General features: G+C 60.0%; 1 protein-coding gene across 1 annotated transcript in view; it reads left to right on the top strand.

Moving 5' to 3' along the window:
* Positions 1-2,477: 2,477 nt before the first annotated feature.
* The window catches only part of PTPRU (protein tyrosine phosphatase receptor type U), a gene marked incomplete at both ends in the record, with an annotated part of 52,594 nt that continues 40,012 nt past the window's right edge, over positions 2,478-15,059 (top strand). Inside the window, one exon of the mRNA XM_084300809.1 lies at positions 2,478-2,550. Coding sequence (XP_084156935.1) covers positions 2,478-2,550 — 73 coding nt within the window. The remainder of the gene's footprint in view (positions 2,551-15,059) is intronic.

Consider the following 15,059-nt stretch of genomic DNA (forward strand, 5'->3'; position numbering starts at 1 on the left):
GCAATGGGGATGCTGCGATTTCCCCCTCCCCATGACCCCCGGAGTCACCCATGGGTGCAGATTGTGAACTGTTGGGGAGCCTGGATGAGGTTGCGCCACGCCGGCTGCTAAAGGAGATTTTGGGACGGCTGCTCTGGTTCCCCCTTTTCGTTTTGGTTTTGAAACACAACTTTTGGGTTTAAAAATGGGCAGCGTGGCTTCAACGCTCCATGTTCGGGTTGTTTGCCCCCAAATCCTGGCAGCATCCTGCTTCTGCTGGACCCCATCCAAATCCCCCCCATGCTGAGACGCTCGGCTGCTGGAAACAAATCCCAAATCCCCCAAATCCTGCAGAGTGTCCCCAGCTTGTCCCCCGCACAGACACACAGGACTCGTGTCCCTCAGGCAGGGTTTTAGCAGGATTTTAGTGCTGGGAGGGGATTTGTTCACTTTGCTCCTTGCTCGGTGCCATTTGGAGGCTGCTTTGGTTTGGAGAGGGGGAGTGGAGGTGTCCCTGGGCTCTCCTCGCCTCCCACCCCAAAATGTCCTCCCTGGGCTGGGGACACACAGGGCAGGACGTGGCCAGGCCCTGTGCCCTACGGCGGCTTCGGTGCAGCCCTGCAAAGTGCCACCACGGCCAGGAAAACGCGCTCGTCCTGGTGGCAGGGAACTGGCCTGGCCCCTGGCACGGTGCTAACTGGGCTGGGGGCTGCTGGGAGCAACTGGGAGCAACTGGGAATGGAGAGAACTTGTTGCACAGCCCTGTGGTGCCATATCCTGGGGCTGGGCATTATCCCTGGGGCTGGGCATCGTCCCCAGGGCTGCCAGCAGAGCCATTTTTGCTATTATTATTTGGGATCATTTGTTTTTTTAGCCCCAATTTTGCTGCAGCGTCCCGGGGAGGCTGCGCTGGGAGGGTGCCGGTGTCCGTACCTGGGCGGATTTCACCCTCTGGGGATAAAACAAACAAACTCGGGGTGCAGCAGCCGCAGGGCAGCCGGGCTGGAGGTGGATTGCAAAACTCCCCCCCCCCCCCCCAGCTGGAGGAAAAACCTTTTCCTGCAGAGCCGGGGCTGGAGGCGAACAAGGGCCCTTTCATCCCCTGGCAGCACCGCGTCCCCACGGGCACCCAGCGCCGCGTCCCGCGCCTGCGCCCGCCGCCCCGTGCACATTTTCCTTTTTTTTTGTGCCCTTTTGGGTTTTTTATTTTTTTTCCCCCCTTCCCTCGCTGCAAGCCACGGCTGTGCCTCCTGCTACCTGGCCCCCCCTGCCTGTCCAGGAGGGGCGGTGGCTTTGCTGAGTGTCACCCATGGGTGCTCCTGGCACTGTCCCTACATCTGGGGACCCCCCCACCCCGGGGACCCCCCCACCCCAAAGCTGGGGCCCTCTGGAGGTAGGGGTGCCCCAGGATCGCTCCAGGCTAATGGTGGCCCCCTGCAGCTGTCCCCCCCCCCAAAAAAAAAAAAAACCCACACCGGGATCCTCTGTGCAGCTGGGTCCCCCCTGCAGCTATGCACCCCCCTGCAAACAACCACGGACCCCCCCAAATTGCAACCGTGCCCCCCCAGCCTTGCAACTCCTCCATGCAACTGGGACCCCCCCGAAAGTGTCTCTACCCTGCAACCATGCACCCCCCAGCTTTGAATCCCCCCCTTGCAACCTTGCACCCCCCAGCCCCGCACCGCCCTGCAAACAGGGACACCCCAAAACTGCAACCACACCCCTGAGCTTTTCGCCCCCCCCTTGCAACCTTGAAACCCGTGCAGCAGGGGACCCCCCCCTTGCAACAGGAGACCCCCCCCAGCCTGTGCCCCCCGCCACTGGGGACCCCCCAAACTGCAACGGTGCCACCCTGAACATTTCCCCCCCTTACAACCTTGCACCCCCACAACTGAGGACCCCCAAACTGCAACCGTGCCCCCCCAGCCTTGCTCCCCCAGCAACTGGGCCCCCCCTTGCAACCAGCGACCCCCCCCAAAGTGCACCCCCCTGCAACTGGGACCCCCCCAAACTGCACCCCTGCACCCCCCACCCCCATTGCAACCTTGCACCCCCTGCAACCCGGGACCCCCCCAAACCCAAACCGTGCCCCCCCCTTCACCCCCCTTCCCCCCCCCTCCCTCCCCATCGGGGGCGGGGCCGCGCCCCCCCTCCCGCCGCCAGGGGGCGCCCCCCCCTTGCCCGCAGGTCCCGGAGGCGGAACGGCGGAGCTGGAGGGGGGGTGTAGGGAGGGGGGGGGGGGCAGGCTTTGTTGGGGGGGGGGGCGGTGGCGAAAGAAGGGGGGGGGGGGCCCGCTGGTGACGTCAGAGCGGCGCGGGGCCGCCGCTATTTGAGGCGCGGGGCGGGCGCCGGGGCCCCGCTGCGCCGCCCGCAGCATCCGCGGGGCCCGCAGGCGGCGGTGGCCGCCCCCCCCCCGCCCCCCCCTCCCCGGGCCCCCCTCCCTCTCTAACCCTCCCCCCCCACCCCTTTACCCCCCCCCCTTCCCCAAAGCTCGCACCATGCGCAGCGCCCGGGCGCTGCTGCTCGCCCTCGCCCTGCGGGTCTGCGCCCTGGACACCGAGACGCCCTCCGGTGAGGGGGGTTTTTGGGGACGGGGAGGGGATGGGGGGGGCGCGGGGGGATCGCTTTCGGTCGTCCCCGATCGCTTTCGGTCGCCCCCGGTTGTTTTCGGTCGTCCCCGAGCGCTTTCGGTTGCTTTTGCTCGGTCCCGGTTGCTTTGGCTCGCTCCCGGCTGCTCCAGCCGCTGCCTTGTGCGCGCCCCTCCGGAGCCCCGCGTTCCTTTGGGGAGGTTTTTTGGGGGGGCTCCGGTCCCGGTGCACGGCTCTGCCCCCCCTCAGCCCGTCCCCGGTCCCGTCCCGGTGTCCCCGCAGCCGCCGCTCCCGTCCCCGTCGGGGCTCCGCCGGGTTGCGCAGCCTGGCAGCGGGGCTCGGCGCCGCTTTGGGGAGGGGGTCCCCGGGGTCTGCGGGGGGTTTGGGGGGGGTGAAGGGGTCCGGGGTCCCCCCCGTTGTCCCCTCCGGTCCCCAGCACGGCTCCAGGAGCGCTGCGGAACAGGTGGCGGCTGGCAGCGCGCTCCGCTCGCAGCCCGGCGCTGTGCTGCGGGGTTATAATTAGAGCTTCCCCAAAGAATGTGTTATTATTTCTTATTATTTTTCCCAATTTCGACGTTTTCCCTCCTCCGGGCTTCCCTGCCTGCCCCCCCTGCCGCTCTGCTGGGCTCGGAGAACAGCTCCTGGGGTGCAGCAGCCCCACTGCCACCCTCCCCTATTGGGGTACCCGTGGGGTCTGTGGGTTTGGGGCCGTGCTGGGTGCGGGTCTGGGGAGGTGCGGGCACGGGGGAAACTGAGGCACGGGGCAGAAGGGACCCGGTGCTGCAGCTGCCGGCTGCTGGGAGCCGCTCCCTGCTTCGGGGCTTGGCTTTGCCTCGCTCTTTCCTGTTTTCCTTTCACTTTGGGGCGCAGCGGCTCACCTGCGTGCAGCCCCGGGGTTTGGTGGTGGCCCCGCTCCAAAAATCATAAATAGTGCTGGGCAGCTGCAGGGAGCTCCGTCGGGCTGACCTGGGTGCGATGGGGAAACTGAGGCACGGGGCTTTGCTGGGTCCACTGCTGGAGAAAGGGGATTCTGCCCCCACCCCTGGTGCTGGGGGGTCCGGGGCTGTGCTGCTCCCCAGCCCCGTGTGGGGTTTTTTCCCCCTCATAGCATCCCGGTGTTGTCACGTCTGGTCTGCAGCAGCCTGCGTGGGGTGGTGGTAGCGGGGTCTGTGTGTGAAACATCACGGCTTGTGGAGGGGATTTGTGCTGGGCAGTTTTGGGGAATCGTGGTGATTTTCCCCAAAGGGGGGCTCCAGGGGAGCAGCGGGATGGGGCTGGGTTTGGATGGGGAAGGGGCTCAGGATGGGGTTTGTGTGCTCCCAGGTGAACCTCTTCCATCCCGTGGGCCTTGGTGTCTTGCCCCCGAGCTGAAATTTGCTGAGGACCGGCTCCAGCCCCAGCTGTGGGCAGCTGCGAGCCGGAGCCGCGCAGCCCCGAGTGCCTCCACTCAGCGCTTCCCCTGCTACAGGCAGCGCCCGACCTGCCTCCAGCCCGCTGGGTCTCTCGCCCTCGCTGCAGCCGGCGGTTTTCCCCAAATCCCAGTGTAAATCCCAGTGTCTGGGACTCAGTGACCCGGCTTCGTGAACCCAGACGGGTGCCCAGTGCCCTGGCCGCAGCCTGCCCCGTCCCCGCGGGATGCTCCCCGCTCCTCTCCGCAGCCCTTGAACTTTGGTGATTTGTTACAGATTTGTTAAAATTTCCCAGTGGCTGTATTGTGCATATCACAGTGGTTTTTTTTATAGGGGCGGGTCCCTTTGGTGGCACCCCTGGGTGCTCTGGTAGGGGCTGCTCTCGAGGGGTGCCCCGATTTGGGCTGCCCGTGCCCCCCAGCACCAGCTCGGGGTGCTTTCCAGCAGCGCCTGGGGCGCACGGCAGCAATTAGCAGCAATTAAGCAAATAAAATATTTGGGTTTGTAGCTTTCCCTTAGGAGGAGGTTCAGGGGGGAGCCCAGACCTGAGGTTTGGGGCTCCTCTGGTGGCACCAGGACGATGGTTTTGGGGTGGGCAGTGGAGGGGTCGGCACGGATGAACTTGGCCTCTTCCCTGACCCCGTGGCCGTGCTGTCGGGGCTGGGTGAGCGCGAGCGGCCGCGTTCCCCTGGGTCAGGGATTGGGGTCGGGGAGCGGAACAAATCTGGCGGCGTCCCCCCGGCCGTTAACGGCCGCGTCTTTGTCAGCAGAGGCTGTGGGGACAATGGGGGATGCTGGGGACAATGGGGGATGCTGCAGCTCAGCGTACCCAAGCAGGGGTCAGGACCCCAGGGGCCGGTGCGGATTTGGGGGGGGTCTTGTCGCCAGCAGCCCCCTTGCTGGTGCTGGGCATGGGATGGTTCCTCCTCCCTGCCTGTTCTGCTGTGTTGGGAAGAATTTTGCTTGCTGTTTTTGCTGCATTTTGAGGCGTTTTAAGCTGTGCTCCGTGCTGCTGTCGGGCACTGGGGTGAGGGCTGGCTGTGGGGTGCTGGATCCTGCAGCACCCGGCCGGTGCGGGCACACCGCGTCCCTCCTGGGGTGCTCTGAAAAATCCTGCTCATGGCAATGTCCCTGAGTGTGCCCGGGGTTGAGCTTTTCTGCTCCCCTGCTCCTTTATTTTTGGCTCTCTCGTGTGGTCCCCTCTCTGTAGGATCCGGACTGCACTGGGCTTCGCTGTCCGTGGGGGTGCAGCAGAATTTGGGGATGCTCGGTGGTGTCAGAGCCCCTGGATGGAGCCGGAGCTGTGGCTCCATACCCGTGGTGGAGGGCTGCAGTGCTGCTTCTCTCCCCCAAAGGCTCGTGGTTGCGTTTGCTTTGCTTTTGCCCTTTCTCTCCCCTCTCCGGAGCTGGTGCTGCTCTCCCTGGGTCGTGTTTTCCCCGGCCGCGGGCGGGTGCTTGGACCTGCCCCGGGATCCTGGTGAGTCACCTCTTGGCCCGAGCTGAGCATTTTTTCCTTTCTTATCCAAACTAAGACAAACCATCCAAATCCCAGCTTCCTGGGGAGTTTTCCCTGCATGAAGCCAGCGGGATCAGCAGGATCTGGCCCCTGGAAGACAAAGGTGGCCGCTCGCTGGTGGCTCCAACCCCTGCCTCCCCACTGCCAGCTGCTGAGGATGATGTACCCCTGAATGCACTGGAAGGAAGCTTTTTTTTTTGCTCACAACCACTTCTTGGTGTGGTGCATGAAGCCCTGAGCCCCCTGTTGCCCTGCTCACCCCCTGCTTGCTAGGGGACACCCCCCAAAAATCCCCTCCTGTCCATGACCCCCCAGGTGTTGGCTGCTTACTGCCAGCAGCCGTGCAGGGGTTAAGCGTGCGGGGCTGGAGGCAGGGGCAGGTAAATCCCTTCCGCATGCTCAGAGCTGGGAGGTGGCAGGGCTCGGGAGAGCCTTATCAACACAGCCCTGCCATCTGCCTGCTTAAACCTCCATAAATAAGCTTTTTAATAATCTATTATTAACATGCACTATAATTGTCTTATTAGACATGTCTGGGAACCTTTCGTTACTGCGTGATTAAATGTCAGATTCCCAAACCTCCTCCTCTCCCCGATGGCAGCCGGGGGGCTGCTTTGCAGCTGGCTTTGGGCACCGCTCCCATGGGCATGGGGTCCCCACTGTGCCCTGTCCACTGGGAGCCTCATGCAGGCCACGCTTCCACCCTGTGTGGATTTGGAGGGGGTCTCGTGCCGTGGCCCTTGCCCATGCCAAAGTCTCGCCGTGCCCTTCCAGGCTGCACAGCCTGGGGAAACCGAGGTTTTTCCCTCCAGGCTGGAGCTGCGGCCCGGGGAGACCTGGGCGAGGAGGATTCCCAGTGCGTTTCCCCCCCCCCCCCCCACCCCGGGCTGATTGCCTCCTTGTTGGCAGCCTTAAAATAAATCCGTCCTGGAGACGGAGTGCTCTCTTTCCGCCGCAGATGGCCTCTTCAAACCCCGCTCCCTGGCAGAGGCTGCTGTTGATTTTTAGCGTGGGGACGCATCCGGGTGGGTGCCCGGACCTGGCACGGCCGTGGGACATCCTGAGGACACGGGGACCCGCTCGTCCTTGCTCTCACCCCCGCAGGGCAGCCCTGGGGAGGAAGAGGAGGAGGAGGAGGGACGGTGGGAGCTGGCAGGCGCCGCAGGGACTTCCCTCTTGCTGCCTGAGCTGCGCTGGGTGTTTGTCGAGCTCTTTCCTTTCCTGGCGCTGGGAGCGGCTTCTGCTACACCCTCTGCGTGGATCCAAAGTCCAGCGCTGCTCCAGAGCTTGGGGACAGCCCTGTCCCCTCCCCAGGCTGGTGCTGGGGGCACACAGGCTGGTTGGGGTCTTGCAGTCACCAGCACTGCCCTCACCTGCGTGCCGTGGGCTGCGAGGTGCTGGCAGAGCAGTTGTTGGCTCCCTCCTGTCCCCAGCAGCTCCCCGGCTTCACCCGAGGTCCTGGGCTGGGCACGATGTCCCGGGGACACACACACACACAGGTCTGGGGGGCTCCGGCTTTGCTGCGCCCCAGTTCCTCCTCCCCAAAGCAGAGCCCGTGGGGCTGCACCCTCCTGGGGTCATCCCCATGTCCCCGACCCCAAATCTGGGGGTGCCGAGGGCTGTGCTGTGGCTCGGTGGCCGGGGCTGCGCCGTGCGGTGCCACTGCCACCAGAGGGAGCGGGGACACGGAGCTGCTGCAGCAGCAGCCAGGTCCCCACGGCTGGGGACACTGCGTGCACCCCTCGGTGCTGGAGGAACCCCTTCTTTTGGGGTGGGGGGTACAGAGGTGCGGTGCTGCAGCTGGAATTGTGGCTGGAGAAACACTGAGTTTATTTATTTATTTATTTTATGATTTGGCTTTACAAATATTGGGGAATCGCCCATAGCAGGGTGGTTGCAGCGGTGCAGAATTCCACTGCGGGGAGCCCCTTGCTCTGGGAGCCCCCCCAGTGTGAGCCAGCAACTGCTTTGATTGCTTGGACACCCCCCCTACATGGATCAGCTCTTGCTTGGCTTCGTTAAGTTAATGAGGGTTGTGGCTCGCTGGAGCTGCCATCCCAGCCCTCCCCAGACAGCACGAGGGGGCTGCGGTGACCTGATGTGCCGTAATGAGGCCGTGGTCGTGCTCGGTGCTGGTGGCCTCAACTGGGGCAGCAGAGAGGAGCCCTGGCAGCCCCGGGGTGTCCGAGCCGTGCGTGCATCCCTGTGCATCAGCCGTCCAGCACAATTAGCCCAATTAGCCCAGCCGGGGAGCAAGCCTCGCTCCAGCCCAGTGCACTTCATCTATGATGGCACCTTGGGGACGATGGCACCGCGGGGACAAAAGGGCTGCTCCCACCCAGCTGCTCCCCACTGAGGGGCTTTGTCTTTGAGGTAGTGCCTGGGGTCTTCATGTTGTCGGGGGGAGCCGGTGTTCCTGGGACGAAGGCTGTGCAGCATCACAACTGCTTGCCTGTGGAGATGGAGGCAGGCTGGATGGATGGACGGAGCATGAACAAACGGCATTTCCTTGCTTGGATGGACCTGGAGGTGCCCACAGAGCTGCTGCAGCTATAGGGGATGCTCTGCGGGGTGCCACTGGCCGTGTGCTCAGTGCCACCTCCCTGCGTGGTGCTGGTGCCCCTGGTTGGATGTCTGAGGGTGTCCCACGTGTCTCGTGTGCCCTTACGCCGAGCTGGTGGAGCCTGTGGGGTTTTGGGGTCGCTGGGAACCTCTGAAGACTTTGCTTTTTGTGGGAAGGAGAAGCCTGAGCTGTGACAGCAGGGCTTCAACAGCAAACTGAAATGTGTGCCCAGTCCCGGGCTGGTCCCGAGTCATGCAGAGTGCAAAGCCCCGCTCTGAGCCGGGCAGGATGGCAGCGGGTGGCACCGTGGGGCTGTGGCCATCGGCAGTGCTGCAGGGACCTGTTAGACTCATTAATGCTCCGTGTAATTAACCGAATAAATGCTTCTCACATAATCATCAGCTGCAATTTGCCTGATGGTGTTAGCGGAGCAGGGAGGGCCCCTGGTGACTTTGCACCGGTGGTGCTGCACGTGGGGGGCTGCAGGGCTCTCACCAGCCCTGCCTCTTCCCAAGGACTCTCCCGGTGCTGTTCATTTTTTTTTGCTGTATTTTCAGCCTCACGGTCGCTGTCTGCCTCCTTGCTGAGTGATAAAGTCCCATCGATTTTTTTTTTTTGTTTTGTTTCCATGACCAACAACCAGCCTGCTTTACTTTTGCATTAGCAGCCTCAAACTAAAGCAGCGCATCTCGGCATGGGGAGAAAGTGTTTCTCTTTATCACTTATTTGGTAACTCTCACCCGGGCTCTTGCTCATTTGCTGCTGCTCGCCTGGGGTGCGTGGGGCCCTATCCTGCCTGCCGGGTTCATCCCCCGGGCTCTCCAAAAACCCAGCCCTGATGAGCAGGTCCCTGCATGGGAGAAGCTGGAGCGATGCAACAGACGGAGGAGAAAAGGGAGGCACGAGGCTGTGCAACGGCCAGGACGCAGAGCAAACCCAGCACCCAGCGCTGGGCTCGTGTTTTTATCCTGTTTGCAGCAGATCTCAGGGTTTTGAAAGCTCGGCGTTTTGCTTTCAAGGCGCTGGGTTCACTGAACCTCGTGGTTCGGTGCAGCGAGTTGGCCAGACCTCAGCCCAGCACCCGGGCACCTCGCTGCTGCGTTTTCAGAGGCCTTGGAAACAAAGTGGGGGAGCTCTGAGCTCGGCAGAGCCCTCCGGAGAGCTTGTTTGTATTCCGGAGGAAAGGGAAATTCAATTTTTTGACAAATGACACAGGCCATTTGCAGAGCAAACCTGGCTTTGCAGACAGCGCTGCGAGCGACGGAGGGGAGGTATTAAAAGCAATAAATAAGCTGTTGAGGGAAGGCAGCGGAGGGCTCTCGCGGCTCTGGATTTACGATGTGCTGGCCCCCAGCGACGGCTGCTCTGGAGCCAGCACCTGCACAGGGACCTGGAGCTGTTACCTGATGCACAAAGGGGCAGGGGGGTGTGGGGCTGGGGGCTCGCTGTCCACCCCTGGCAGCACAGAGGGGGCATGGAGACCCCAAGAGCTCACTGCAGGTGGATGGGGTCCTGCTGAAACCCCCCCCCACTGATTTTTTTTATTTTTATTTTTATTTTTTATTTTTTGGCTCAGCTGTATTGTGCACCTTTTCCTTGTTTTCCCTGCTGTGGGGAATTCTGTGGGGCGAGCAAGCAGGCAGGGGGCTTACTCACAACAGCCCCGTTGCCACCTTTTAGGTCTACATATTGCTCTCCCCTCCTTGTTTTTCATGGCTCAGCCCAGCCAGGGGGGGTGATGCTGACCTGGATTTTGCAATGGGATGTGCTCCTGGTCTGCCCTGACCTTCCTGCCCTCTCCTTCCCCTCCTGCCCACTTCACTTATAGGGGCAGGATGCTTTTCTCCCCTTTGAGGCTGCAGCACGGGGTTGTTTTGGGGCTGCTGCAGGGAACTGAGCTCCTTGAAGCCAGTGGCACATGGTGGCCATCTCACAAGGGTTGTCTTCTTGCAGCCCCCATCATGCTGCAGGTTCATGGCTCTTCTGAACGAGGAGTGGCCCTGCTCTGGGTGTTGTGAGGCCATAAATAATGGGGCTGAGCCCCCCTGGCACCACCACGTGCTCCATCACTGGAGGCTTTGCCCCCTGGCGTGCTGCTCCCCGCTGCAGCAAGGAGGTACCCGGAGGTCGAGAGGCTGCATCCCTCCCTCTAGAGGGGGATTTATTCCAGAAACCCTTTTTTTCCTTTATTTTCCTGGCGTGTTTTCTGCAGCTCAGGGTGCTAATGGAGCCCCACAAGGCTGCGGTGCTGATGCTGCTCCTGTGCCTGTCCCAGGGCTGCTCATTTCACTGTCCCAACCCATACTGGGGAGCATCTCCATGTGCTCAGGGCTTCCCATGTGCTTGTTGCTTCCCTAAAATCAGCATTTTGCTCATGTGGAGCCTTCACCACAGCCACGGGCCCCTGATGATAATAACGGGTAGGAAAGAGGCTTGAGCACCATTTTTTTTTTTTTTTTGCCATTTTTTTTTACCCCCTCAAGGCCAGGTGGATGAGAGCTGCCTGCACGTCAGCCCAAGGGCTGTAATTGCGCTGTGAGCAATCGATAACTGCAGGACGGAGGTTTCCAAAAGCCTGCATTTGTTTTTCTTCTGATGCTGTAGAAGAGGCAGCCCTGACTTTGTTAATTAAGCAATGGTTAATTATGAAAGCACTTGCATTGCAGCTCGGTGGCCTGCAGCCAGCCCCTTTCCACATCGCGTTCTCCCAGCGTTGCGTTTTTCTGCCTTGTATTTGCTCCCCAAAGGCTCCCGAGTGTCCACAGGGGGTCTGGGTCTCCCCGTCCCCACCCACGGCTCTGTGGGGCTCAAGAGCGGGGCCTTTGCAGGTGAAACCCAGAAAGGGAGTCTTCAACAGGCCCAAAAACGGATTTATGACTTCTGTAGTTGCTGGTAGACGGATATTGTTCTCTTAGTCCTGCGCTTTCCAAACACCGAGGTTATCAGGCATAAGTGACTTATTATGCAAATCCTCTGTCTTAATATCTGGCTGTTCTCTCCCTGGAATTGCATTGGCTAAACCCCATGCGTTATTGGAGCTGCTAATGTTTACACATTAGCTTCTTTGGCTAATATACAAGGCTTCAAGTTGCAAATTGATGTTTCTTACAGCTGAGCAAATTATTTTTCTATTAAATGCAATATTTAAAATGATTTGGAGAAGCAAAACAAACTACTGGCAAGAATTTTAATGGAGCTGCTTTCCATATTCTTCTAATCAGCTTTTATCGGGTCCAGGAAGTCAGTAATTTTTTTTAAACGTTTCTATTTCGCCAGAGTGGGGAGAGGAGGAGAGGCAGGGAGTGGGTTTGTTGTAATCTCCGGTGTGTGTAATGCAGGAGGGAATTTGCACGTGGCTGTTGTGCTTGTGTCCCAGGTCCTTTGAGTGTGCAAAATGAAGCTGGTTGGGTACCTAGCTCCATTCTGCCTGGACTAAAGGGGCATTTAAGCTGTGGGGACTTAAATCAGCGAGATTTGGGGCTTTGAGGGGCTGTGGAGCCGTGGTGGTATGGGAAGGAGTGGGTGGTAGCCCCGAAGGCTGTGCTGCGTTCAGACAGATTGGGACAGGGTTGGGCTGAGAGGAACCTCATTAAATTCAACGAGGGCAAGTGCAGGGCCCTGCACCTCGGGAGGAATAACCCCAAGCACCAGCACAGGCTGGGGGGGTCCTGCTGGAGGGCGGCTCTGTGAAGAGGGACCTGGGGGTCCTGGTGGGCAGCAGGCTCACCGGGGGGCAGCAATGGGTCCTGGTGGGCAAGAAGGCCAGCGGGGGATCTTGGGGGCATTTGGCAAAGTGTTGCCAGCAGGCCGAGGGAGGTGATCCTGCTCCTCTGCTCGGCCCTGGGGAGGGCACACCTGGAGCACTGTGTCCAGTTTTGGGCTCCCCAGTACCAGAGGGACATGGAGCTGCTGGAGGGAGCCCAGAGCAGGGCTATGGAGATGATGAGAGGACTGGAGCACCTGTCATGGGGACAGGCTGAGAGCTGGGCCTGGTTAGCCTGGAAAAAAGGAGACTGAGCAGGGGGGGGCTCATCAGTGTGCATAAATATCTGAGGGGAGGGTGTTGAGAGGATGGAGCCCTCTCCTTTTGGTTGTGCCCAGTGACAGGAGGAGAGGCACTGGGCACAAACTGAAGCCCGGGAGGTCCCGGCTTAATGTGAGGGGACACATCTGTGCTGTGAGGTGACAGAGCACTGGGACAGGCTGCCCAATGGAGGCTGTGAAGTCTCTCTGAAGATATCCAAAACCCATCTGGATGCCATCCTGGGCAAGGTGCTCTAGGTGATCCTGCTCGGCAGGGAGGTTGGCCCAGATGATCTCCAGAGCTCCCTGCCAACCTCGGCCATCCCAGGATTGTGTGTTTGGAGCACGGCACCCCATCACAAGCACTCCATGGGGATGGAGGGGTTCCCAGACCTGCAGCACCCTCGCTGGGGCTGGGGCATCTTTGCATATGGGGAGGGGGTGGAAACGAGAGCATCTGGCACGTGAGAGAGCTCTCGACCGATGGCCTGGGATTACTGTATTTGGCCACAGAGGTGCCCGATTCCCATGGCTCTGGGGGGCAGTTCAGCTGTGGCCTCCCTTTTGAAGCCTCTCTTTTAAAGCCTCCCTTTTGAAGTCTCCCTGCCTCCAGCGGCCGAGCCCCAGAGGGCGTTGGGCAGCCCCGTTGGCGCGGGCGCCTTTTCGAGGCCGCTCGATAAAAGCGAGGGGAAGCCCGCGGAGCGCGTCCCACAGTGCGGGAGGTTAAACAGCGAAGGTTTAAGTGTGTAATTAACTCCAAAACGAGAGCGGCACAGCCTCGGCGGATGAAAGAGCGCCAGGCAGGCTGGTGGGCAGGCGTCCACGCGGGGATTTAATGAGACGCCGCCAACTGCGCGCGCGCTTCTTCGTCCTTTCCCTCCCTCCTCTGCACGGATCTGTTGTGTCCCTGCAGTCCTCTGCTCCTTCCCTTGTGGCTTGGGTGGGTTAGGCTAATTTGGGATGCTCGAGCATCGTCTGGGCTGCATCGAGCCGTTGGGACCAGGCAGTCACGCCCTCGGTGGTATTTTTATCCGCTCTTGCTGTTGGAGCCGCTCCTCCCGTGGCGCTCGCTGCATTTAGCCCCGCGCCGAGCTGCTTTTACCCTGGCGTCGAACCAAGGCAGGGGCTGCAGTGTGGAGCTCTGTGCTTCCACCTGGGGATTTTTCAGGAGCATCTGGACCCGGAATGACTCCTGCCAGCCACATCCCGCTGCCAGCAGCCTTTTGGATGGGTAAAACCATCCCTGTGTGTGCAGAAGGGGATTTTCGGTAGCAGGGATGGCCTGTATTGGTTGTAAGCATGTCGATAAACCCTTAATTTGAGGGGGGCAGCTCAGCGTGGGAGCAGCCAGCTCTGTCCATGCCCTGCTGGACTTGTCACAGCTGCTGGAGGGTGCTTGGGGTGCTGGGGTGTCGGGGCTGGGTGCTCCTTTTGGGGAGGAAGAAGGGAGTGGGCAGATCCTGGGGTCTGTGCAGTGCAAGTGCAGGAGGAGGCTGCCTCTGCCCCGATGGTGGGAATGGTCCTTGGGAGCGGAGCCTTGGGGAATCCTTTTGTCCGGGACATGGGGCTCTGCAGCCCCAAACGCCTTGCGGGGTCCTGCTGCTTTCCCTCTGCTTCCTCGGGCAGGATAAAACAACCCCATGAACGACTTTCTCCCTCCTACAATATCCCATCTCAACAGACTTTGGAAGGAAACGCATGGACTTTTTTTTTTTTTTTCGACATCACTTGGCACTTAAAAATTTCCAGCACTTATTTTGCCTTTTTTTTTTTTTTTTTTTTTTTTCCCCTTTCCTTCATGGAAAATTTTGACAGATTTCTGCTTTTTTTTTTTTTTTTTTTTTTCCCTCCCATTAGGAAGCCAAGCCAAGCTTCAGGCTTTTTAGGCTCTGGCGGGGCTGGTGATGGGAAGCAGCCGGGGCCGCATCCGCGCGTGGGCACGGCAGGCGAGGCAGCGGCGGGGTCGGCGCTGGGAGCTGAGCAGCACAAACGGCCCATTTAGAGAGGGATTTGAGAAAACTGTCAGGGCTCCGCTCCTTCGGTCCTATGAATAGGAGAGGATGTGCTTTTAGTCTTTGTGAAAGAAGTTTCCCGTTCGCGTGGTTCTGGGGAGAAAAAGAGCTCGGCGCTCTGGATGGTGCTTTAAAAAACTGAGTGTAAAAAGAGAAAAAGCCTCAAATCTGGTCTCATATATGAAAGTGTCTGGAGACATAATTTTTTTTTTTTTTTTAAGTCTTACAGGATTTTTTTGCAGTGGTTTGACTTGGCAACGTGGCTGTTTTGGGGCTGTTTGCAGCAAAAAGGCATCCCTAGGTCCCTGCTGTAGCCTTGTAGGGGAAAATCCCCGTCTGGTTCCATCCCATTGTCCCCAGGGGGTGACGCTGACCCTGCCACAGTCCCAGTGGTGTCCCCACCATGGATGGCTTTGCACAGGAGACATCTGTCTGTGTGTCCCCTGGTTGCTTGGGCAGGGAGCATGACCTGCACCAGCCCTATGAGCACAAATCCCCCAGCAGCGGGGAGGATTAATTGATGTAATTTGGGGATAAAATAGGAAAAAAAGAACAAAACCCCAAAAAACACACCCCAGCCCAGACTCTGCTTTTCCGCTGGCCTGTTTGGGGATGTTTGTCTTTGTTCTTTCTGCTTGCTCAGGGCTTTCCTAATGTGCCTGCCCTCGCCAGCCTAGGGGCTCATGTTAATTATCACCGGAGCCCCAGTGCTTGTAATCAGTGATTTTAGCAGAACAATGGGGCAGTGTTAATGAGCCGCCCTGGAGCAGCTCCCCAGAGCCCAGGGGCTGGCACACGGAGGGGAAGGATGGAGAGGGAGGGCTGGGGAAGGGAAGGATGTGGAGCCCCACAGCTTGGGGATGCGCAGCTTTTGGGTTTGCTCTTTGCAAGGGGAAAAAGCAACACCCCCCAGCTCACAAATAAAGGGGCATGGGGGTGCCAGCTGCAGCTGGGGGCTTGGCAATGGGC

Source organism: Netta rufina, assembly GCF_964035555.1.
Source record: "Netta rufina genome assembly, chromosome: 23".
Lineage (NCBI taxonomy): Eukaryota > Metazoa > Chordata > Aves > Anseriformes > Anatidae > Netta > Netta rufina.